We start from the raw sequence: 23,560 nt of genomic DNA on the forward strand, positions 1-23,560 counted from the left end.
CAAAATAATGTCTCATCCAAGTCTACACTTTGTTGTGGGTTTGAAAAAAAATTTTATGTGTAAAAATAATGTTCAGTTTCCACAAGTATGTTTTTAAAAAAAATACATAATTCGAGTCATGAACTTGACTGAGTTAAATAAGCTAACCCTAATTTCAATTAAATGAAAGAAAATAGAAAACAACAACAGATGAATCAAATTAAAAAAAAAAGTGATAGGGATAACATAAGGAAAACATATTTTTTTCAAAAGATGACAAACGATGTATCTCAATTCACAACCCATTAAATATGGAAGAACAAAACGGGGTAAAAAATGACATAAAAAATTGATCCTGATTAACCCAAGTTAGCATAACAAACTTATAACCTCGGTAATCAAAACCAACTCAGCCCAGGATATCCCGCCAAGCCTGTTGCTCGGATCATGAGATTGGAATAACCTGATAACAAAATTAAAAAGAATTATCAAGCTTTTTTTAAAAAAATAAAAAACCTTGTTAAGTTTTTAAAACTATGATCCAGGTCATTATACCTGAAACGTTCTATTTGGAAAAACCTTAAAATCCAATTCTCAATAAATCAAATATTAAAGTATAAAATTGAAAAAAACATTTGACAGTACAAAATGAATTAAAAAATAGCAATTAAAAGAATTAGGATCAAAATTCAAATACCAAATAAATTTTATATTTGAGAAGTGTGAAATTGAAAAAAAAATTAATTTAGCAAACAAATCAAAAAATCAAAAAAATAAGGATCAAAATTAGCATAAAAAATAAAAATAAACTTATGATTAAAGGGTGAAATTAAAAAAAAATAACTTTTTCAAAAAGACCAAGAAAAGAATTAGAAATCAAAACAATGAGTATAAAATTGGAAAATATAATATTATCAATTTGAATTGAAGGATGAAATTAAAAACAAATTAAACTTTTACAAAACGGCTAAGGAAAAAATTAGAAATTAAAAGAATAAGGACCAAATTGAAAAATATAATATTTGTAAATTGAGATTGAAGGATGTAATTAAAAATAAATAAAACTTATACAAAAGGATTAAAAATAAAAATAAAAATAAAAAATAAAAAAAATAATGATTGAAGTCCAAATATCAATATGTATATTAATCTTTTATTATTTTTTATATTTATGCGAATACTAAATTTTTTTTAGTTGATATTGTAATAAAAAAAAAAATTATTGTGCAAATACAAAAATGTCCTTTGATAATAAGTTTAAATGTGTTGCTTCTAATAATATTGCAATTAAGATAATACCAAATGACAATATAAAAAGACTTCAATACTTTTAATATCCAGTGTTAATTTTATTTTATTTTTGAAAAACAAAACTATTATTACGTTCTTTCAATAAATAGTGTTTCTGAGAGTGTAGCTATTTTAGGAGGTTTTAGTTTCTTTTAATGAGATCATATGCTAGGACCACTTCACGGGCACATCCACGATTAATTGAAAGATTCGGCTCCTGCCTTGGGACACTTCAGCGGTCCAACTTGAACCAGGTGAATCCCTTTAATCAAGAGTCATGATTATTTGTCTGATACTGCTTTTTAGTTGATTAATTTTAATTGCCAATTAAATTCCAAGCACTAACAATAATTAATTGCTAGTTTCTCGATCATTGCAGCCACGCTCAATTGCCTCGAAGGAGCATGAATTTACCTACGTACATCCAACACTAGTTCCTGTCTGAGCAGTTTTAGCTCTAAACAGATCCGTAGACCTTGCTGGATTAAGAGAGAGGATTGGCTTAGTGCTCAGCGGACCTTGCGAGGATGAACTTTTGAGTCTCCATGGGTCCAGCAAATCGAAAATCGATCGTGTAAAATGTAAATAAATGCTGTTATGGACAAAAGCATCGATGCGGTTGCTTGGTCCCTGTTCAACCCCACTTTGACGATCGTTTAGTCTTCGAATTCTGCAGCTTGTTGAGGGCGACCTCTTCCGAGTAAAACCACATAAATTAGATGGGAAGAGAAGCATTCAATTAATTAAATAGATTGTCATCTTTCAAGCATTTTCTTTTACCTTGGAATGTTCAAAGAAGGCAGCAGCTACTGATTAAACAATACAAAATCCCACGACAGTGCTCTCCACTATTGCTGAAACATTGAATGTAATCCCTGTATCTGGGTAGACTTAGCCATCGATCACGATTCCTAGGACCATTATTGTTTAGTAGTTCTGGATATTTATTTTTTTGACTTAATTAAGTAACGATAAACGATCCATCAGTGTTTACTTACCATTCAAGCCAGCAAATGTTGTGAATCATTGACCAGAAATAATTTAATGAGCAGTGATTACTAATTAGGAAAAGCCCTGTCAATATAACTGCAGACAGAACGAAAAACAGAATGCTTCTGGGCATGTAGCTTGTCAAATAACCCTGAGGATTAATAAACCGGGGTCTTAAGGCCCGTGATTTCCTGGATTTTGGACAGCAAACACAGCCGACATGTTACTGATATCAAAACTTCTCTAATGACCAGCAACCTTGGTTAAATTAATAAACCGGGGTCTTATGCAACAGCCAGCTCCAATCTTAAGGTAACCATAATACATTTGTGATGAATGTAACACGCAAAAGAAACAAGGTAGGAGAAAATGCTTATCAAGGCAAGATCACACCAAACTGCAAAAGTTTTGGCTAAATGACAGTTCACCATCTATTGTGTTAAAAAGTACCAGAGAACAATAAGATAAAGCTACCAGCTGCTAATAAACTCGACAGTTCAGGCTTGAGAGAGGATTATAATATACAAGAAAATCACGAGACACTATGACGTCACTGAGTAGTACAGAAACTTCCCAGACAGTAGGGTGTAGCATGCTGCAAACCTAAATGGCAACCACAATCTGCTACATGAGTCCTACCTCCCGTTCATTATAAGCCTCGGTAAGCCCAATATTCTCCAGCATATAGAGAATATGTCCAAGGATAACTTTGGCTACCCGTTCATCTAGCATGGACTGCATTAACTAAGAAAAACCCTTGTCTGCCAACTTTTGGAGGTGAGCTCTCAGAAACAAGCCGTCTCATTCCTACGCAGGAATCCAGGCAGAGGATGCAATGATAATCCGTCCCTTCCATCCCTGTAGCATCCAGTGGTCATCTCCATCGACCACAAAATCTTCATGGTACCTTACCTTCACCTTACACTTCAAATTCTTTATGACATGAGGGTCCAAGGGAAGTTGCTTCAGCCCAGCTCTCATGTTCCGAACCTGCCATTGCTTGTAAGTCTCAGGTCTTTCAACCCTCTCAGAGCCCTCACATGCTATGACATTCATTACCTCCCGACCACAGAACTCTTTTTCAAACTTCAACCTCATCTCATCTTCACGGGGCATATTACTATCCAACATATCAAACAATGCAGAGAAATGGAACAGTGTCTCCCTGAACCTTGTGACAAAAAAAGGAGCATTGTACGATCCATTGACAATAGCATGGATAAATATATCTGGTTTTGTCTTACTGATTAAGTTCAGAACAGCATTCCGGGGACTGTTAACTACAACTGTTTCATCAAGCAGATTTTTAAATCCAAAGAGACAATTTACAGCGAGAACTTCATCTTGATTGATCTTCAGGTCATCAATTTGGATGGTATCCCATTTCTGAGCTATGGGGTTGTACTCAAATGGAACATTATAGCGCTCACAGTACTTTACCAAGCGACGACCTGTCTCTTGAACTCTCTCTGCTGGCCGGAAACCACTTTGGGGAAGCTCTATTCCTGTAATGCGCAGTATGGGAGGCCCACCTGATCTCCTTGAGAGGCAATAAATGAGGGGAGGCCACTGGAAACCATACAATATACCAAAATCTATTATATGAAGTGTCGATGCCTTCTCGGCTACTTTCAGTATGTTATGGTTTGCAAAGATGATTGCCATCTTCTTGAATGGGCAAGCTGAAACATAAGCTTGATAAGCTTTCAACATATCCACAGCCGACCATTTTTCAGTAGACAGTGCCGTATATATCTGGGTACCAGTTCCAGCCAAACGTGCTTCGAGGCCATTAGCAAAACAATTAGCCAGCCTCTGAGACCCATCACCGAGAGGTGAAGAGTGCTGCCTGATCTGCTTCAGTAGTTCATTAGCGGCTCTGCAATCATTTGAGGAGACTGCTTGTGCACATAGAACTAGAAGAGTCCTCAAATCAACAACTTCCTTGTTATTTCCTTGTCTCTTAGCCCGAGTCTTGCTACCACTGGATCCCTTTGTTTGCCAATTCTGCCGCACTGTCTTGCTTGATTCACACTGTTCAGCCTGATCAAGTATACACCCAAGAGGTCGGCATCCTTCCCCAACTCCTACTAACATATCAAACATCTCTGACAGTTCGCTCTCATCTACATCAACTGCAGACTGCTTGTTACTTCTTTCTTCCTCAAAATCCTCATCCTCACGCTCATGATTCTTCTTTCCCGTCAACCATTCAGGGAAAAACTCCCTGTCTTCCTTCTCGGCCTTCACTGCCACCTTTGGGACATCTCTATTCATCTCTGGAGCCAGTGCACTGGTCTCCAAATCAATAATCAGTGGATTGCCCTTGGGAAGGAACTTACTAGCTTCCTCTACACCTCTCTTGAACTGTAACGCCAAATCACTGTCACTGAACAAATTTGGTGCCACAATGTTACCCGCAGAGGGCTTCGTGGCCCTATCACCATTACTTGCTAACCCATTGTGTAATTTGAATGATGATTCTGAACTGAAATTTGCAGCAGAATGAAAAACAAAATTATTAGGAAGAGGCGTTTGCATAAACAACGGTTTGAATTCCCCAAATTCACCATTCCCTTGAGGATCTACCGAGCTGACAGAATTAGAAAAGGAACTTTTATTGCTGCTATAATCACCGCGGCTACTCCAAAAACCATCATCCGGGCTATCAACCAAAAACTGGTCACCATACGAAGGAAAGTCATGGGGTAAGGATGGCTGGTTCTTCTCACCAAGAATATCATAAAGCGATCTCTCAGCAGCTTGAAGTGCCAACGGGTCATGAAACATACAGGGCTTCTCTTCCATGTCCTCTTCCATAAGCATCTGGTTTATGTACTTGAGGAGATTCTCCGAGTCATTATCATCAGAAGGAGAATCTTCATCGATGGCTGTGATCGACGTCAAAGCAGAGCTACCCGGATCTGGGTCAGGCAAAACAAGTGGATTTTCTACACAGTCGAAGTCTAAATCTTCAAACTTGAATCCATTAGAAACATTGTGATACTGATTAGAATCCGGAAACACGATCTCATCCTCAAATTTATTAGAACCAGGGAACTCAGTGAAACGAGAATCCGAACCCATCTATTATCGAGCCCCAAATCAACTGAATCAGTATACAAGAATTAGTGGTCTTTTGAGCTCTTTAAACATATAAAATTTCAATCTTTTTCATTAACTAAAACTAACCACAAGTAAAACATAAAAAACAGTGAAGGACAGTAATTTTAAAGAGTGACAAGCCCCATAAAGAATACAATTATTACAGGACCCGAAATCTCAGGTAATAAGCTAAAATAAACACGAGTAAAAGCGAGAATATGACATACCTGAGAAACGGAGTCAACCCTGGTAAGAAAGAAAGGAAGGAAGAATAAGATCAAGGGAGTGGCAAATGAGTGACGGCGCGCCTTCCTTGATAAAAGGAGGAGGACAATCAATCTACAATATCTTCTTTACCTATTTAGGTCCGGACAAAATGAGTCCCAAGATGTAAAATATACCGGCCATTGCCGGTATGACTGTAGACTTGCCTCCTTGGCCCATCAATCACATCTCCCATGTTGTAGCAACTGCTTGTTTCACCAACTTGCAATAGCAGGATGAACACCGAAGTGAGTCATTGTCTTTTACACGTGGCTCAATATTAGACCCGACGGGGCATTAATGGAGTGATGATGAGTTATTTGTAGCAGCCACTCTACTGATTGATGCGTTTCTCGGGCTTTCACGGACTTCGCGGCAATGGGGACGTCCGGTTCTGTTTGGTAATAATATAAGCGCAGTCACCGGACCCAGCCAGGGTTGCAGGTTTCAATCCAGGGGAACCAAACGATGTAGTTTCGTTTTTACAAAACCACAAACTTTGTTTTTTTCTTTAAATAAGGCTCTAAATATATATTTCCGTCATCTTCGACTTTCTCTCTTATCGATACGAAGATAAGGGTTTGTTTGCCAGTGTAGTTGTGGTTGCTTTTCAAATAATTTTTCGTGCCAAAACACATGTCAATGATATTTTTATATTTTTTAAAAATCATTTTTGATATCAGCACATCAAAATAATTTGAAAACATCAAAAACATATTAATTTGAAGTTAATAAAAAAATAAAAAATTTTCAAATTTTATCAAAAATACTTTTGAAACGCAAAAACAAACAGGCTCATGTTGTCGGTTTCATTACTTCCAAACTTAGTTTTAGTCATGGATATTGACATCAAGCTCCAATCTTCCTTAACCTTGAATTAAATCCACGGTAAGTTCAAAGTTTCGAGGAGATTAAGAAATTTATTTTTTCTGTAATTTCAGATTAGCCATGTAATTGCTCATATGTTGATTATTAAAAATTTATATCATTATTAATTTTAAAAATTATAAAATTAATTAAAATATAAGTAAATTAGTTGGAATATCATATAAAACTCAAAAAATAATTTGATGGAAAACAAATAACTAAATGATGATGATGAAGATTCCAAAACGTGTGCATATTTTTGTGATAAAGGTGCTGGGCATAAAACCCGAATCGAAGGACTCCATTTTCCAACACACGCAAGCATTAATTCATTATGTTAACGAAACCACCAGTATTTTGTGGGGCCGACAATTTAACGATTGATACACGTGAGTCTCTCACCCTATCTCTAAACTAAAAGAGTCGTGAGTTTTACTTTTATTCTTCTCACAGGACATTATTTATTATTTATTTAGTGTGTTTTGTTTTTATTTGGTGGAATAACATGAATAACTCCGGGTTTTTTTAATTAATATTAAGTTGATAGATAATTAAATTTTATAATTTATTTTATTTATTAATTTTTATATTATTTTAGCTTTGTGACTTGAGAATAGTGCTTAACTAGTTAATCTGGAAATTGATGCATGTGAGCCAGTGTTCGATTGAAAAACATCATATTCTGTTATAGTGTTTAAAGCTCCTTGATGCTTTCTTCCACGTGTGGCGATGCATGTGATGTTTTCAATAATGATTTGTCATCGGTTGTCCATTCCTTTTTTTTTTGTATTCTCTTTCTCCTCCCTCATCGAATTTCATGTTGGCCATGAAAAAAAATCAAAATTTTCTTTTTATTTTATTAAATTTTATATTTAGCTCTAAATTTTTTTATTTCTAAGTTTGATTCTTAGTTTTTTATCATATTTTAATTTATTTTTAATTTTATTATTAGATCTATAATATTAATTTTTAATTTCTTCAAGTTTAGTTCTTATTTTATTAATTTTTAATTTTTATTCGGATTCTTTTGTAAATTTAATTTTTCTTTTTAATTTTACTATTCAATTCAAAGTTTGATGATATTTACGGTTAGTCCTCAATGTTTTGATTTCAAGGTTTGATTCTTAGCTCTTTTATCAAATTTTAATTTGTTTCAACCTCATCCTTTAATCTATAATCTTGGTTTTTATTTTTTTTCAAGTTTGGTTCTCATTTTCTTGATTTTTATTTTTTGTTTTGGATTTTTTTGTTAATTTTATTTTTCTTTTCAATTTTACCCTTCAATTTAAAGTTTGATGATATTTAAGGTTAAGCCCTCAATATTTTAATTTATAATTTTGATTCTTAATCTTTTTCTTAACTTTTAATTTGTTTTCAATATCATCATTGGATCCATGATCTTGATTTTTTATTTTTTAAATTTGATTCACATTCTCTTGATTTAAATTATTGTTTTGGATTCTTTTGCAAATTTGATTTATTTTATTTTTCCATTTAATTCAAAACTTTAGGTTGTCCTCTCATTTTCTTGAATATCGAGTCATGTGTCAGGTGGGTTGACTCAAGTAAACCCAGGTCAAATATTTTTTTATTTTATAAAAAAATAAAAATAATATTATTTTAAAATAAAATAAAATAAGAAAAATAATCAACGAATTTTGACATGATTCCAACTAGGTTTTTCACGGTTTGACCAGGTCACATGTCAACACGTGTTTTTAATCGTTTTACACCGGGTTAATTCTCGTTAAATTTCTTTTGAAACCCCACCAGCCCGCTCTAAGCCCGAGTCACAAGTCAACCCATTGTTTATCCTTCTACTGGGTTATCTCGTTCGCGAGTTTTGGTCACCTGGATTTGTGGTTCTTTATTTCTTTAAAAAAAATTTTTGTTATTTTTTTTTAATTTCATCCTTATATGTTTGGATTATTGGGAATTGACTATCATAATTTTTTTTTAATTTCTTTTTATAATATCAAGTCATGAATTTTCTCTCTCTTTAAAATACATTAATAGTGTTTGAATATCTATTTTTTACATTGCAAATAATTAAAGTCACAGAACTGATTTTTATTTAATCTCAATTTCAACTAAAGTTTTAACCAAACAGCCACTAAACCAAACCAACCTCAATTAAAAATATTTTTTATCAAATAATTTTTTTCAAACCATAACTATAAAAACTAGTTGAATACCAAATACACTTTTAATGGAGGTCCAATTAATCATCCAATTTTGCAACATTTGAAGAAGCCAATACGGGTCAATCCACGCAACACAACAAAAAATACCTACTGGTTTTTTGTTACTAATATAAATTTGGATTGAAACCATCTCCTAATCACATTGAATTAACTTAATTTGAATGTGATTTAGTGCCGATTCTATCGTGTTGAATGACAATTACTCAAATTACTTTTTCATAATGAGATCACAAGGCATCCCCATTCCATTCTTCAGTCCCACCAAGACCAAAAAAATATAAAAATTACGAAGAGATAACATTCTTTTACCGAATGATTTGTGTTAGGAAGCTCTTATTCCATTGACCATTTACAAGGGCCAAACTTCCCAAGCAGGAAAAGAATGGCGTAGAGCACAAGAATATTACATAGATTTGCTTCAACACTTCTCCCTTGTCATCAACTTTTTACACGATGATCACAAAAATACACATAATAAAGAAAAAAAATTAATTAGAAATCCTTCTGAATCCACTAGTCCTGGCTTCGTTCAACATGTTCCGCCAGCTCTCCGAGGAGAAGGCAAGTCTCTGCATGCTAGTGTTTGAACTGTTGGTTGGCTTGCTGCTGGGACCAGTAAGCATGGGCAGTTAGGACCCTGTCTAAGAGCTCCTGGGGAACAGGCTCTCCCCTCCTTTGCTGAGGGGATATTCTTGCCGTGTGCACCAGTGTTTTCCATTTATCCTGTACCATCAAAAAACACCCATCAACAAATAAAACCACATGCACATGACAACCAGTACTCTTCAAGCAATCTGCCATTAGAATACAAAGAGCTTCTCGAGTTGACCTTTTCCTTTCCAGGACGATTCAATTGGGCCATCTAAGATGTCGAAAACTTGTGCAACACAAAAGTGGAGAGGGTGTAATTATGCAAAGGGCATGTTAGCCACGAGGACAGGTGAGGAGGAGAGGAGAGACAAGCAGAAGAAAAGTGTACAAAGAGACATCGTCTAAGATTAGAATTGAGACTCCTCTTGGGACATAAACCTAGAAAGGTGAAAAGCCCTAACTGATCATTTAACTGTTATACAAGCAACTATTTGTTGAACATATTAAACTAGCTACGTGCCATTGTGGGTGGACCCAGGCCATAAAGTCTGACATTTTTAAATTTTGAAAGAGCTTACTTGAAATAATGCAATCTAGGAACAATCAAACACCCTCAAAGTAACAACCAAATATCTGACAAGAAATCCAATTCAGTAAACAAACAGAACGTCCAATATGCACGAAGACCATCGCAAACTGTACTGTAGTAAATTTGTATCAAGGTGAGAAAATAAAACCCACCTTCAAATCCACATATGTCCGATGCTTTGCATTATCAAAGGCTCGCAGTTTAACATCACGCCACCTGCAGATCAATAAGAACATTAAAATTTTCATTTTATAAAGAATTGTAATGCAAGAGAGAATCATGTTCTAAACTGGCATGCACATAAAGGTGCTAAGACTGAGACAGCATTTTGATCAAGCTCTGTACCAGGCCAAGTGAAACATTATCAATCGAATCATACCTTCCAGTTCCAAGTTTCTCAACTGCTTGAACCAATGCTTCAACTTCAGCAACGGAGAAAGGTCGACGAATTCGGCGCTGCACAATCTCGGATTGTTTGGATTTCTGGTGTGCTGGAACCACAGCTAGCGCCTCTACTTTCATAGCTGGTACTGCAACTAGCGCTTTTGAATTTGTGCTTTTGTCCATTGAAGTGTCAGTAGGAGAGGATGCAGAATCACGGTCACTTTCAATACAATTCCCTAAATTGTTCGCATGGGGCTCTGGAGAACCAGTACAAATGCCCTGACACACCACACCAGCAGTGGGAGGACACCTGGTAAAGAGCATTAAACCATAAGCTGATTAGCAATTGAGTTGATCTCTTTGGATTTGGGTGAAGCCAAAGAGTCCGAATTCAACGACACCATAATCTGCTACACTGTCTCAATCCAAAATTTCAGACCTATTAGAAACATAAATTATACCAATAATTATCATGCAATGTAAAAACAATATTGCCTTTAACTCTCCTTGGCATCGGACTCTTTCTTTACAAATCAACTTACCTTATGTCAATCTGCTTAAACATCATGAACAAAGCCACCAATTAACACATTTGAAAGTACTACAGAAGTCCACTCTGAGGTCCGTAGGAACATCAATGACAGCAAGTAGCTTTGCATTCTTGACTCTAAGGTAAAAACAGTTTTGGGTGCAAATTGACTAGGGTTTCTCGGTCTTCATTTCTTGTGGTTTGTCTCCCAAAAATTAAAGAAAAAAGAAATGCTACTTCTTAAAACCTGAAAGGCTGATTTCTAAGTAGGTCAGAGTACTTTCCAATTACCTGCTTATAGGGTCTGGTGTGTCACATTGAAGTAGAAAGGGAGAATCTTCAGGACACAAAGAAGGGGGGGTTTGTGAAGGATTAGGCTCCAAGCAAAAACCCAAAGAATCCAACTGGTTATTGTGAGAAATCCCGGTCTGCAATAAAGTTTTGTTGTCGTCCCTAACCTTCTTTCCTTGAAGAAGTACACCAACACGTAAACCACCACCAAGTATAGCAGTCACAGCCTCCATTACTGTCCTCTACAAAACACATATCATTAGAATACACACTAGAGGTCAGTTATCTGATGAAAGAGATCTACAATTCACATGTCAGTTATCTGATGAAAGAGATCTACAATTCACATAGCAAATTGTTATCACATGACCCATCAGAGGATTGGGTGGTATAGAGCATGAATAAACACATATATAAACGTAAAAACAGATACATGCCAACAATGTTGCAAGTCTTGACAGCACACCGGGGCTGTACAGACAGTAAAACTTGAGCGTGCATATGCAATTTCTTGTCTACATATACCTATATATGCAACTAAGAAGGGCAAGGAAAATGCAATTATCGTAATTGTTGTAGTCAATGATTGATACCCTCAATAAGCCAACAGTTGAACTTTCTGGAATCTCAACAAGAAGCTCTGGCACCCTGAAAGACTTGATCCTGAGCTTCACTGAGGAAAAGGAAAGACACCTTCTCGTAAGATCCTCACCAATTAAGTCAAAAGAGTACATATCAATCAATCCATTAAAGGTCCCCATACCATGACAATCCCTAGGTTGGAATGAAGTGCGTTGACCCACAAATGAAGATGATGCCCCTCCATTAAAGGTTCTCATACCACGAGAATCCCTGGGTTGGAATGAAGTGTGTTGAGCCACAAATGAAGATGATGCCCCAGTCACTGTTTAAGAACGAGGATTTTTTTAGCAAATGCTAACAAAGGGCAATAAATCCCAGAATCTGATGCAAATATCAGAACAAAAATCAAGTAAAGAGACCTCCATGCATCCTTGAACAGGAACCAGAAGCATCTCCATTGCTGCCCTTTCGAGGTGAATCAGATACAAACTCGCAACTTAGTCCCCCGTCAAGATTTGCTGGTGAACTATAGGCATAGTGCTTCCTTTTTTTGAAAGGATATAGCCTTTCAGACCTTTGTTGTCTGTAATAGTTCTTCCTCTTGTGGAAAACAGGCTTCAAATCCCCATCTAGACACATCAGAAGATTTGCATTAAAAAACAACAAACAATTTATCTTGGATTGTAATGCAAACAAGAAACATAAATCAGCTGGTAAATAAAACTACTTACCAGAGTTAGAAACTGTAGCATCCTTGAATTTTGGAGCTACTTTCCAGTATTTAGAAGCCAAAATTTTCCTGATTCTTCGATCTCCGATACGTGGTGCTGGCCTAAAGAATTTTGTTTTGGTGATAGGGTGAGTGCACCCAGAGGAGTTATCGTCATCATCTCTACTAACTACATTTACATCATCCCGATTTGTGGGAAAAGAACTATTGGGAATATGGCTCCTACACAGAGGCACCTTGGTGCAACTGTCCAAACTGGCCAGTGCAGGAGGTTTTGCATCCAGAACCACAGGATCATCTAAACTGCACATGTTAGCCGCAGTGCTGCTTAGCACCACCCCAGACTTACCAGGCTCATCTTTCACTGCTCTTTTGGTTTCAACCTCTAATTTACAGTCACCAAATTCTCTGTACTCAGAGGAAACTCCCTCTACTTTGCTGGCAAAAGTACCTATATCATTCTTGCTTTTGTCATTACTCAACTTCTCAGCATTGGACCTCCCTACACAGTCTGACTTTGTTAGTGCAGAAGCTAATCTTAAATTGAGGTTATTCTGAGTGACAAGAGATTCTTTGGAACTGCAACCTTGTCCATGAACTTGTGATAGATCAGAAACAAAGAAATTCCTGGCAGCACTTCCCTGATCACAAGCTTCTACTTTCAAAGGTTTTTCTTCATCCTGCCATTCATATTTTACAGCACTATTAACAACTGCACACTGATCTTTGTCCGCTGATGTATTACTAGAACTGGGAGCACTTTCTTTATCAAGCAATAACTTTCCAGCTACGATGGCTAATAAGTCAAATGCACACATCTGATTCTCTTCATGTTTCTTCTTAAAGGAACGCCTCCTCTAAACAAAACAAAAAAAGACTGAGTTTTGGCAACAGAGGGAAAATAAAAGGTAAGGAAAAACATAATTGGAACATCTGGCAGCACAAGAAAGTAGAGAGTACGTTACCCTAGCTGATCTGGTAGCTCGGGGCATGTGAGGAACCTGATAGCCATTGAATCCGTAATCTAATCTCTTCTGCAACACCATACTCAGAGATCATACCAAGGACACATCACGTACAGAGTAACAGCATTTGTGGTTCAAATTTTCAAAAATGCACAATTTGCCCAATCACTCAAGCTTTCAAACCCCAACGATAAAACCCTGGCAACAAATATGAATGAGATCATCAAGAGATGACTTATCCAATGAATAGAATATAAAACTGACAATTAGGTACAAAGCCAAAAACCCATGGCTACAAACTCAGCACCAGAAATTAAACTTTAAAAAGAAGAGGGAAAAAAAAAGCCATGATGAAAAAAGTTCTCTCTACCAGAAAATCGCACGATACACAGTTTAGAATGAAACCCATAAACCAGCATCAAACAAAAGATCAATCCTGCGTGCAAATTCTCAACAAACAAGGGTCACTGCATACAGGTGCTGTTTGCAATAATCAGAATTTTTTGTCCTGGTATGAATAAACACTGGATTTGTGAATTGCAAACTTGCATCAGAATTTTGGCATCTGATCATTATTTTTAGGCTCTTATCCCTTGCAACCCAACTCAATCCATACAGAATCCACCACACACAAGCACAAAACTTGGAAAAATTACCTAATCATATCCTCATGATCTAACCACAAACAGCAAGTACACAAAAAAAATTAACCGGATAAACCAGGAAAAAAAATTGAGGAAAATTGTCACGAGGAAAAGGCATGAGAAATTCTCAGGGATCAATAAACTAAAACCAAGATTTATACATAAAAACGACCAAAAAAAATCGAGACTTGATGTCATAATCGGGACATCAAAATTTTCACTGTTCGATGAGGAATATGATTAATTTTTTTTAAAAAAAAAATAAACTAAAACCACAACAAAACCCTGATAAAAAGAATCCAAGTAACAAAATCCCGAAAACTGAAATTCAGACACTCAAGAAGGAATTGAGAGCTATTCAGACCAGATGAATCCAGAGGATCTAAGACCTTCAACAAGGATCAACCATTAAGAACCAAAAACTTGTTAAAAAATGAATCTTTATCATCACCTCTTAAGTTAAAAGGAGAAATTTTGTATTTTTAAAAAGAAAAAAAAAACAATTTCGCAACAATAAATCACTCAAGAAATCTCAGATCGAAAACATGTTGAAAACAGAATTGTCGATTGAGACGCAAATCCATGAAAGAACAGGGAGGGAGGGAGATGATCAGAGCAAGAAAAGAAACCCACTTGAAGTTTCAAGATTACAAGAGGAAAATGAGAGAAAAAAAAAGTTCAGAACTTGGATTAATGTAGGAGTCATTCTTGCTTCGAGTTTTCCGTCAAAATCCCATTTTACATCAACCAAACAAAACAAAGCACAGTTCCACCAGAAAAAACTCTTCAAAACACCAAACTTTCAGACAATTGGTGAAACAAAATCCACAAAATAATCCAAATGGTCACTCACCTCTTATTGAACAGCCAAAAATCTCTTCTTTTTTCGGTTCAAAGTCGACCCCTTTTTTTCCCTTTGCAGGAAGAAGAAGATTCTGAGAGAAAATTTAGAAGAGAATGCAAAGATCAAAGAAGAAAAGGAGCACAATCGTCTTGTCCCTTACACGACACTTTCTTTCTCTCATTTTCTATCCCATATTTTCCTTTCACCAAAAAAACGTTGATCCAATTTTATCTCTCTCTCTTACTAAAGAATATAAAAAAAAAAAACTCCTCTCTCTCTCTCTCTCTCTCTCTCTCTGATTGCAAAACCCTCTAAAACCACCCGAAGTTTTGCTTAAACCCCAGTTCATATACCATTGACCCTTGGTCACGGGACCTATCGGTTAGTTCTTCCAAATGACTTGCTATAGCCAGTCATCGAAACTACCTAAAGACCGGTTCTTCATGATTGGTTTGCCCTTCTTTGGCATTCTATCATCCACACGACTGAGAAAAACATCGGCCTCTCTCTCTCTCTCTCTCTCTCTGCTATTTTTTTTTCTTTTTGAATTTGTTTCGTGGTGTTGTTTTTGACCCATCTATTTGAATTCTGTTTACATATATAGGCCATGCTAATTGCTATAGTTGTCACCACGTAAAAATCCCTTCAGATACAGAATTTATATTGATGGAAACTCACTGAAAATATAGCCTCTAATTATGTTATGTGTAACTAAATCCAAATAATATTAAATCTAAACAATATATTATCAAATGAATCCAGTATGCGTATTGCTCGAATCTTTCAGGTTGATGAATCCTTCAATTTCTGGCTGTGTTTTGTTATTGTGGATCAGAAAAGGAAATTCATAGTTCGCAACCAATAATCAAAGTATCTCTTCCATGAGATTTGAATACAATTCTGAATTTCATGCTATCTGGGCAGGTATGCTCGCAAGATTTTTTTCCACAATTTCTATTAGCATTTGAATCTTGAATAGTAATATAAACACCAAACTCGTTTATCAGTTGTTACTCAGATAAAGATTGGTTTGATAATATTAAATTCTTTAATCTTGTATTTGACTTTGTAGAAAGAATTGGCTGTTATTTTTTTTTCCTTTCACCTGTAAATTTAATTCATTCATCAGAAATAGATACTCTCAAGGAGCAGTTTCTTCCCATAAAAAGTTGAATAATAGCAATTTGGTGATTCAAATTGATTAAGAATTTCGAGAGCTTATTAAATTTTTGCTTATTTAATTGAAAAACGAACTGGGAAATTTTCGTTGTTATGAATTGAAAGACATTAACCATCAAATACAAAAATTTTGTAGTGCTCTTATAAAAATAAGAGAGGTAAGATCAAATATTCATATTAAACATTAAAAAAAAACATCATAATTAATTAAGAGGATATTTAAGAGTGGTAATAATTGTTTTAAGATGTTTTTCACTTTTATATATTAAAATAATTTTTTATTTAAAAAATTATTTTTAATATCAGCATATTAAAATTATTTAAAAAATAAAAAAAAATAATTTAAAATTAAAAAAAAAACTCTAAATTTAAAAATACATTCTTTGAAAGACAATTTCAAATAGCCCCTAAAATATAACTATATAAAATGTGGAAATCCAACATTCATATTTTTTTTCTTAGTATTAAAAGTTTTTTTTTTGCTATCTGTGGTGTATAACGTAGCAAATAATTTTTTTTGTTAGTCTTAAATTACAAGTCTATAAACACAAAAGACTGGTCCGATTTGTCCGACCAAGTTTTATGATCATGTGGTTTTGGTTTTCTAGAAATACGTAATACAACATAATGATATTTTTTTAATGCATCAAAAATGATTCAGCCTATTTGAAAGTGTGTTTATTATTATTTTTAAAGTATTTTTTATATTAAAATATTTTAAAATTATTTTTAAAATTAGTATATCATAATAATTCAAAATACATATAAAAAATTAATTTTTAATAAAAAATTAAATTTTTATAAAACATGATTCGTAGTATATTCCCAAACATCATGAAATCTAATAACTTGCATCACTTACTGGATTTTTTTTCACGTGTCATTTTTTAGAGTTTTTTTTAAATCAAAGCATGCCGAAACAATTATTAGTGAAATTAACACAATTTATAAAAATATCTTAGAAAACAGCGCTCCGCTATTATAAACAATTTATTAAAAAAATCTGTAGACATGAAAACAATGCAATCACTTGAGAAATTAAAGTTGTATTATTCTGCATCAAAGGGCAGCGGTAGAGTTAAGGTTTTTCTATCTTTGTTATTTAGGTTCGAGTCTTAGTGTATATGTTTATCATCATTACAATATCTTACTTGTCTACTGGACTTGCAAGATATTTAATAAATTCAGAAATTAATTGTAGTGCGTGTAAATTAACCCGGATGCCTCAGGTTAAAAAAAAAAAAAAGTTATATTATTCTCAGTAATGTAACGATGCATTATTTGAAACAGTCTAATTTTTATATTTAAAAAAAAATTGGCTCCACAGCGCAACACAGAAGAGAAGAAGCTTTGCGTTGGTTTTGACAACTATTTTTCTTACCAGTATAAAAAATAATATTTTTTTGCAATATTTAGTTAAAAAACGATTTTTTTTTCTTTTTACGTACTTCATTATCCAATCAAATGGCAGGGATCCTCACTCACGGATCTAAAATTAAGAGGTTTGATGAAGGGCATATTGGTCATTTGGAGAAACGTGGACAATTCGTAAGTTGTTGCAAGTTTTCATTCGAGCCGAAGCAGGTGTCCCGTCTTGTCCTGATAAGCACTTTTTCAGCTCTTTTTTTTTTTTTTTTAAGAAACAGAAACCGGCAGTCTGTTTCTTTTTAGGTTTTTGCCACGTAGAGAGTAATAAGCATTAAAAAGAAAACTTAGCTTCACACGTGGCAAAAGATGAGGCCCCTGTTGGTCTCTTTTTGGTCAGTATTATCTGAGACGGAGTTAAATTAAATTAAAATATAAAAATATTTTGAAAGATATTACTGTGGTGGGCTGGGCACCCTCAACAAGTGACGGCTAGGGGGGGAATCTCCGTTATATATAACGTTGACGGAGGGGTTGCGTGGATGGTTGAGAGCCAAGTAGGTAACGGCGTTGTGTTCGGGGATAAGGGGCGTGGGGTTCATGGTCGGACCGAGAGAGGAGGTAGGCCCCGTGCAATGAAAGATTAAAAATAAGTTTTTTTGTCCAGAAAAAAATTATAAATTTGACACTTAGCATGTAAAATACAAATAAATGGTGAAATGATATAAAAGTAAAAATTGTTTTTTTTGGTGAAATATTATATTTTTGGATGCTGCAGCTGTCATCATAGCAAAATTTTAATTACATCTATTTAAATTTAAAATTAAGTGGTTTACTGAATTGTAAGGAAATCATAAAAATATTAAAATCAATTCTCTAGTATGAGATTTATAAAGATATGATAGTCTTAGTAGCAATTTTATTCTCCACTATGAAAAACAATCTCTTAAAACTTTTATAAAAATTTAAATGTGATCTTATAGTTAGACTAAAAGTTATAATATTTTTAAATTATTATTTTGGTATGACTCAAATAGATATTTTCCTGAGTTTAAATCTGTCAAATTAATCTATAAATATATTTGTTAGATCATCCACGTAATTTATCTGAGGTAGATCTCGATCTAGTTATAATAAAATCATACATGACTGCTCAGAATCACCTATAAAAATTACTCTGTGAACAGTAACATGTTAAGATTCATAAAACATATTTGAAAGAAAAAAATTTATAAAATTATAGTTTTTATATAAAGCAGTCAACTAGTTATACAACTGTATCTAGTTAGTCGACCAGTTAGCCGTTGTCGTGTTTCAAAAACCGATAAGTTTAAATATTATTATTTTAGAATATAATAACTATTTTGTCGCACTTAGAAATAATGATATTTAATAAATATTATATTTTGAAAGTGTGGCAATATAAAAATATATTATTCTACTAAATTTTTTTCAATTAATGTTATTCTACCGTAACTTTAATTCACTGTGTTATGTAAAAAAAAATATCCGAAAAAAATGTCAATACTTTGACGGGGAACGGGCACGTGCACGCTAGAAAGACGGATTGCCAAGAGAGAAGATCTATGGTGTTTAGCGTGGGGTTTCTGTCTTTGGCTGGGTTTAATTCGCAGTTGATGGTGTTTAATATTGTTTAGGAGAGGGGACTAGAGGATAATTATGACACGTGTAATAGCAGGAATGGATTCACAGTACAAAAGTTTCTATTCTTGTGCCTATTGTTTAGTTAAGGAGGGTAGTTAAGTACACCTAGTGGAGAGGGTTGGTGGGCTGTGAGCGGGTTGAAATGTACCTTTCTCTCACGTGCCAAAACGTGGAACTAGTGATGATCTTTCTTCTTCATCTTCTTCTTCTTCTTTTATAAAAGGATGTTTTTTTAAAAAAATAATATTTGTTTTTTTAAAAAATATATATTAAAATAATATTTTTTTATTTTTAAAAAATTCAGATTTTGAGGTTTTATTTGTGCATAAATACATGGATTTTAGCGGATATTTATGAAAGAATACTTAGATTGTGTTGAAAATTGGGAATTGAATGTGTAATAAAGAACACTTAGATTGAAGAACTAAGTGTTTAGAATATTTATAAGTGTTTTAAAATAATGTGTGTTGACGGGCTTGATAAATTTCAAACCATATTTTAAATTAAATATAATTGAAAGTATAAATAATATGTATTGATGGAACCCAACTAACATGCGTAAGAAAGAGAAATATAAAATTTAATGATGTGTTTTGACCAAAATAATAAATAATAATAATAATAAATTGGCACAATTTTTAAACTTTTCCCCTTTAATATTCCTCCTCGTTCCGTACTAGATTGACAATCAACCCTTTCAATTTTCCTTCCCCGCCTTTTAAAACTACCAAACAAGACGAGGACAGGAGGTTAAATGTTGAATTTAATTTGAAACAACATACATCCTTAGGTTTAAACTATACTTGTATCCCGAACTCTACCGGTGGCAGGACCAAAATTTATCTATAATAATAATAAAATACTCGGATGATAATAAATGGGAAAATTTTAAGAGATGACTCATTGACTGAATTTAATAATATTAGTTAAATTAATTATGTCATAAAAAAAAATAGACAATAATAGTAGACAAATCAACAAGAAGAAAATCGGTCGATGCCAACTTGAATTAATCCGCTAAACTCACAACTTGACACATAAAATCGGGATAACCTAAAAGAATTTTTTTAAAAAAATAAAGCCTAGTCCCGGTATTAAATGATAAAATTTAAAAAAATGTAAAAAATAAGCTAAAATAAAGACTCGAGACAACTTAAGCTAACCTTTCAAACCCATGACTTAGATCATAGGGCTGGGATTACTCTATAGAAGGCAAACCCAAAAAAAATCATGAAATCAGATTCCCGATCAACAAAATATCGGGAGATAAAATTGAAAATAAAAGTTTTAGTAGAAAAAGAATCTAAAATAAAACAAATAATAATAATAATAAATCAAGACCAGATCTGACGTATTAAAAAATATAAGGATAATAAAATTGAAAAAAAAACTAATTTTATTAATTATTTTAAATAAAATAAACAATAATCAAACTAAGAGAGATTAAATCTGAAAAAAAAAACAAATTAAATTGATATTTTAAAAATTTGAAGGGTCAGACATAGAAATTGTGGTGGAGAGAAAAAAGATGAAGAGGAAAAAAGGCCATCAATGTTAAACAAGAGATTTGTTACTTATACAAGCTACTAATGTACAAGCCGCTCGTGGAAAGAGAAGTACTTGAGATTATTAAAACATCATTGTCAAAGTTAGTATTTGACTGCTAAGCGACATTAAATACACTGTCTGAATAACACAAACAAACCCAACATGATGGTAGGTATATTGCACGAGCCAACTATTTTTTTTTAATTAATATTTTGTATTTATTAAAAACTAAATTACCCCTAAATTAACTTGATAATATCTATAAAATAAGAATGTGAATATGAGAAAGCTTGTGAAAGCATGGTAAAGAAATTTTGCTACAAGTAGTAATTTATTTATCTCACCATGCTTTTTAAAAAAAGTAAAAAAAGAAAACTAGCCTCAGGTTAAGTTAATTTTGATTTTAAAAGCAAGTTAATTATTTTATTGATCCTTGAAAATAAAAAAAATTAATTATTCTTATCAATTTAAGAATGACTAATTAACCTGAAAAAAAAAACTCTAGAGCTAGTTGATTGAGTTTCTTTCAAAGGATAAAATGATAATTATATTATCACGTTGAATCAAGGTTGTCAATTCCGTTTCGGTAGGTGTTTCGTTTTTTCAACTGGAATGGAATGTTTCAGTTTCGGAGTGTTTCGGCGTGCCGTTTCGGGGCGTTTCGGTGTGCCGTTTCGGGTTGTACTGTTCATATATATATATTCAACAAACATAATTCAAATTCAAGATAAATTAATTATAAATTATGTAATACAAACATAATGCCAAACAAATATAATTTCAAACTAAGAGAGATTAAATCTGAAAAAAAAAACAAATTGAATTGATATTTTAAAAATTTGAAAGGTCAGACATAGAAATTGAGGTGGAGAGAAAAAAAATGAAGAGGAAAAAAGGCCATCAATGTTAAACAAGAGATTTGTTGCTTATACAAGCTACTAATGTACAAGCCGCTCGTGGAAAGAGAAGTACTTGAGATTATTAAAACGTCATTGTCAAAGTTATTATTTGGCTGCTAAGCGACATTAAATACACTGTCTGAATAACACAAACAAACCCAACATGATGGTAGGTATATTGCACGGGCCAACTATTTTTTTTAATTAATATTTTGTATTTATTAAAAACTAAATTAACTTGATAATATCTATAAAATAAGAATGTGAATACGAGAAAGCTTGTGAAAGCATGGTAAAGAAATTTTGCTACAAGTAGTAATTTATTTATCTCACCATGCTTTTTAAAAAAAGTAAAAAAAGAAAACTAGCCTCAGGTTAAGTTAATTTTGATTTTAAAAGCAAGTTAATTATTTTATCGATCCTTGAAAATAATAAAAAAATTAATTATTCCTATCAATTTGAAAATGACTAATTAACCTGAAAAAAAAACTCCAGAGCTAGTTGATTGAGTTTCTTTCAAAGGATAAAACAATAATTATATTGTCACGTTGAATAGTGATCTATGCTAAGATGCACAGTGAATTTATCTTGACTTTTTTTCTTTTAAATAATTAATGTTGTCCTATCTCTCAGGAAAAAATCATTACGACCACTAGTAATTTTCTCACGTGAGAGAACCTTGTCAGCTCCCTCATCTCCACCTTTTCTCTTCCATATCCCTTTGTTTGTTTGTTTTTTTTTTTGTTTTGTTTTTCCCGTGAAGTCAATTTTAAAGGGAGGTTGATGGGATGAATATTCTGTTCCTCAGAAACTCGCACATGAACTTTTGCTGCATAAAATTCAACATAAATCATGAAATTTCAGATGCATCGCTGTGAGAAAAAAAAAATCAAATTACAAAGGTTTAATATACATACAAGTAATAGACACGTGTATTTTAAAAGGAAATTAGCAAAAATTAACGAAGTAGGATAAAATATAAAAGAATGCTTAGATCGTGTTAAAAATCAAAGATTAAACGTGTAAGAAATGAAGGATGATGACGTAAAGCATGTGATTGGAGAATATAAAAATGACAGGCGAAAATGGTGCTTGATAAATTTTAAACCAAAGTTTAAATTAAACATAATTAAAAATATAAATAATAGGCATTGGCACGTGGTAACAGAGATAAAAAGAAAATTGATAGGAGTTCAGATAAATAAATAAATAAATTCGCACGAATTTTTTAGATTTCATCCCTTTAAAATTCTGCACCCACCTTTATTACGGTGACAATTGTTTGAAGTGTAAATCATAATTTTTTTAATTTTTTTTAAATGAATTAATTTTTATGTTTTTATATTGTTTTGGTATATTGATATTAAAAATATTTATTTTTAATTTTAATATATTTTTAAATAAAAAATATTTTAAACCTTCACTGTTACAATCCCAAAAATATCTTAAATCTATCTCCATCGTTGAAAGGTGTTAAACAAAGTTAGGTTAGGGGGCAAATGTTAATTTTGACTTCAAATTAAACACAACTTTAAATTTAAAATGGTTCGGTTCTGGCACAATTTACTCCTTAACAAGCTTCCAAGTTCGTTATTTCTTTCTTTTTTTCCTTTTTTTTTTAAAAAAAAAGAAGCTTCGAAGATCCGATGAAGAAACTATTCAGGAAGCTTCAAGCTTAACTACAAACTAGAAGTACATGTGTGATGTCTGAATTTACAAATGACATGCACATGATTTTCATGATGGTTGGGAATGTAATTATAGTTATTTTTTAAAGTATTTTTAATTTTAAAAATATATTAAAATAGTATTTTTTTTTATTTTTTAAAAATTATTTTTGACATTAATGTATTAAAATAATTCAAAAAAAAATTAATTTAAATTATAAAAATATAAAAAATTATTTTTTTAAAAAAAATACTCCTGAAACTAAAAAAAATAAAGAAGTGGTACGGTTTAATTGTGATGGTTTAAAATTATTATTTTTTATTTTTTTTAATTTTAAAAAATAAAAAATATTATTTTAATATATTAAAAAAAACAATTTACTTAAAAA

General features: G+C 32.9%; 2 protein-coding genes across 4 annotated transcripts; both read right to left on the reverse strand.

Moving 5' to 3' along the window:
* Window positions 1-2,665: 2,665 nt before the first annotated feature.
* On the reverse strand, window positions 2,666-6,183 carry LOC133674677 (scarecrow-like protein 14). 3 transcript variants are annotated; one of them, XM_062095900.1, is made up of 3 exons: window positions 5,722-6,183; window positions 5,592-5,610; window positions 2,666-5,346 (listed from the first exon to the last, which is right to left on the reverse strand). In XM_062095900.1, the coding sequence occupies exon 3, from the start codon at window positions 5,344-5,346 to the stop codon at window positions 3,067-3,069; it is 2,280 nt and encodes a 759-aa protein (XP_061951884.1). In that variant the 5' UTR covers window positions 5,592-5,610; window positions 5,722-6,183; the 3' UTR covers window positions 2,666-3,066. The 3 variants fall into 3 exon arrangements, with proteins under 3 accessions (XP_061951884.1, XP_061951880.1, XP_061951877.1); XM_062095896.1 differs by having other exon boundaries at window positions 2,666-5,368; XM_062095893.1 differs by having other exon boundaries at window positions 5,592-6,183.
* A 2,816-nt stretch (window positions 6,184-8,999) lies between these two features.
* On the reverse strand, window positions 9,000-15,399 carry LOC133671194 (telomere repeat-binding protein 5-like). Its single transcript, XM_062091858.1, has 10 exons — window positions 14,858-15,399; window positions 13,361-13,558; window positions 12,397-13,252; window positions 12,085-12,294; window positions 11,847-11,987; window positions 11,677-11,756; window positions 11,084-11,325; window positions 10,259-10,573; window positions 10,032-10,095; window positions 9,000-9,422 (listed from the first exon to the last, which is right to left on the reverse strand). The coding sequence occupies exons 2-10, from the start codon at window positions 13,439-13,441 to the stop codon at window positions 9,276-9,278; spliced, it is 2,136 nt and encodes a 711-aa protein (XP_061947842.1). The 5' UTR covers window positions 13,442-13,558; window positions 14,858-15,399; the 3' UTR covers window positions 9,000-9,275.
* Window positions 15,400-23,560: the final 8,161 nt, after the last annotated feature.

This window comes from Populus nigra, chromosome 1, assembly GCF_951802175.1.
Source record: "Populus nigra chromosome 1, ddPopNigr1.1, whole genome shotgun sequence".
In the NCBI taxonomy this organism is placed as follows: Eukaryota; Viridiplantae; Streptophyta; class Magnoliopsida; order Malpighiales; family Salicaceae; genus Populus; species Populus nigra.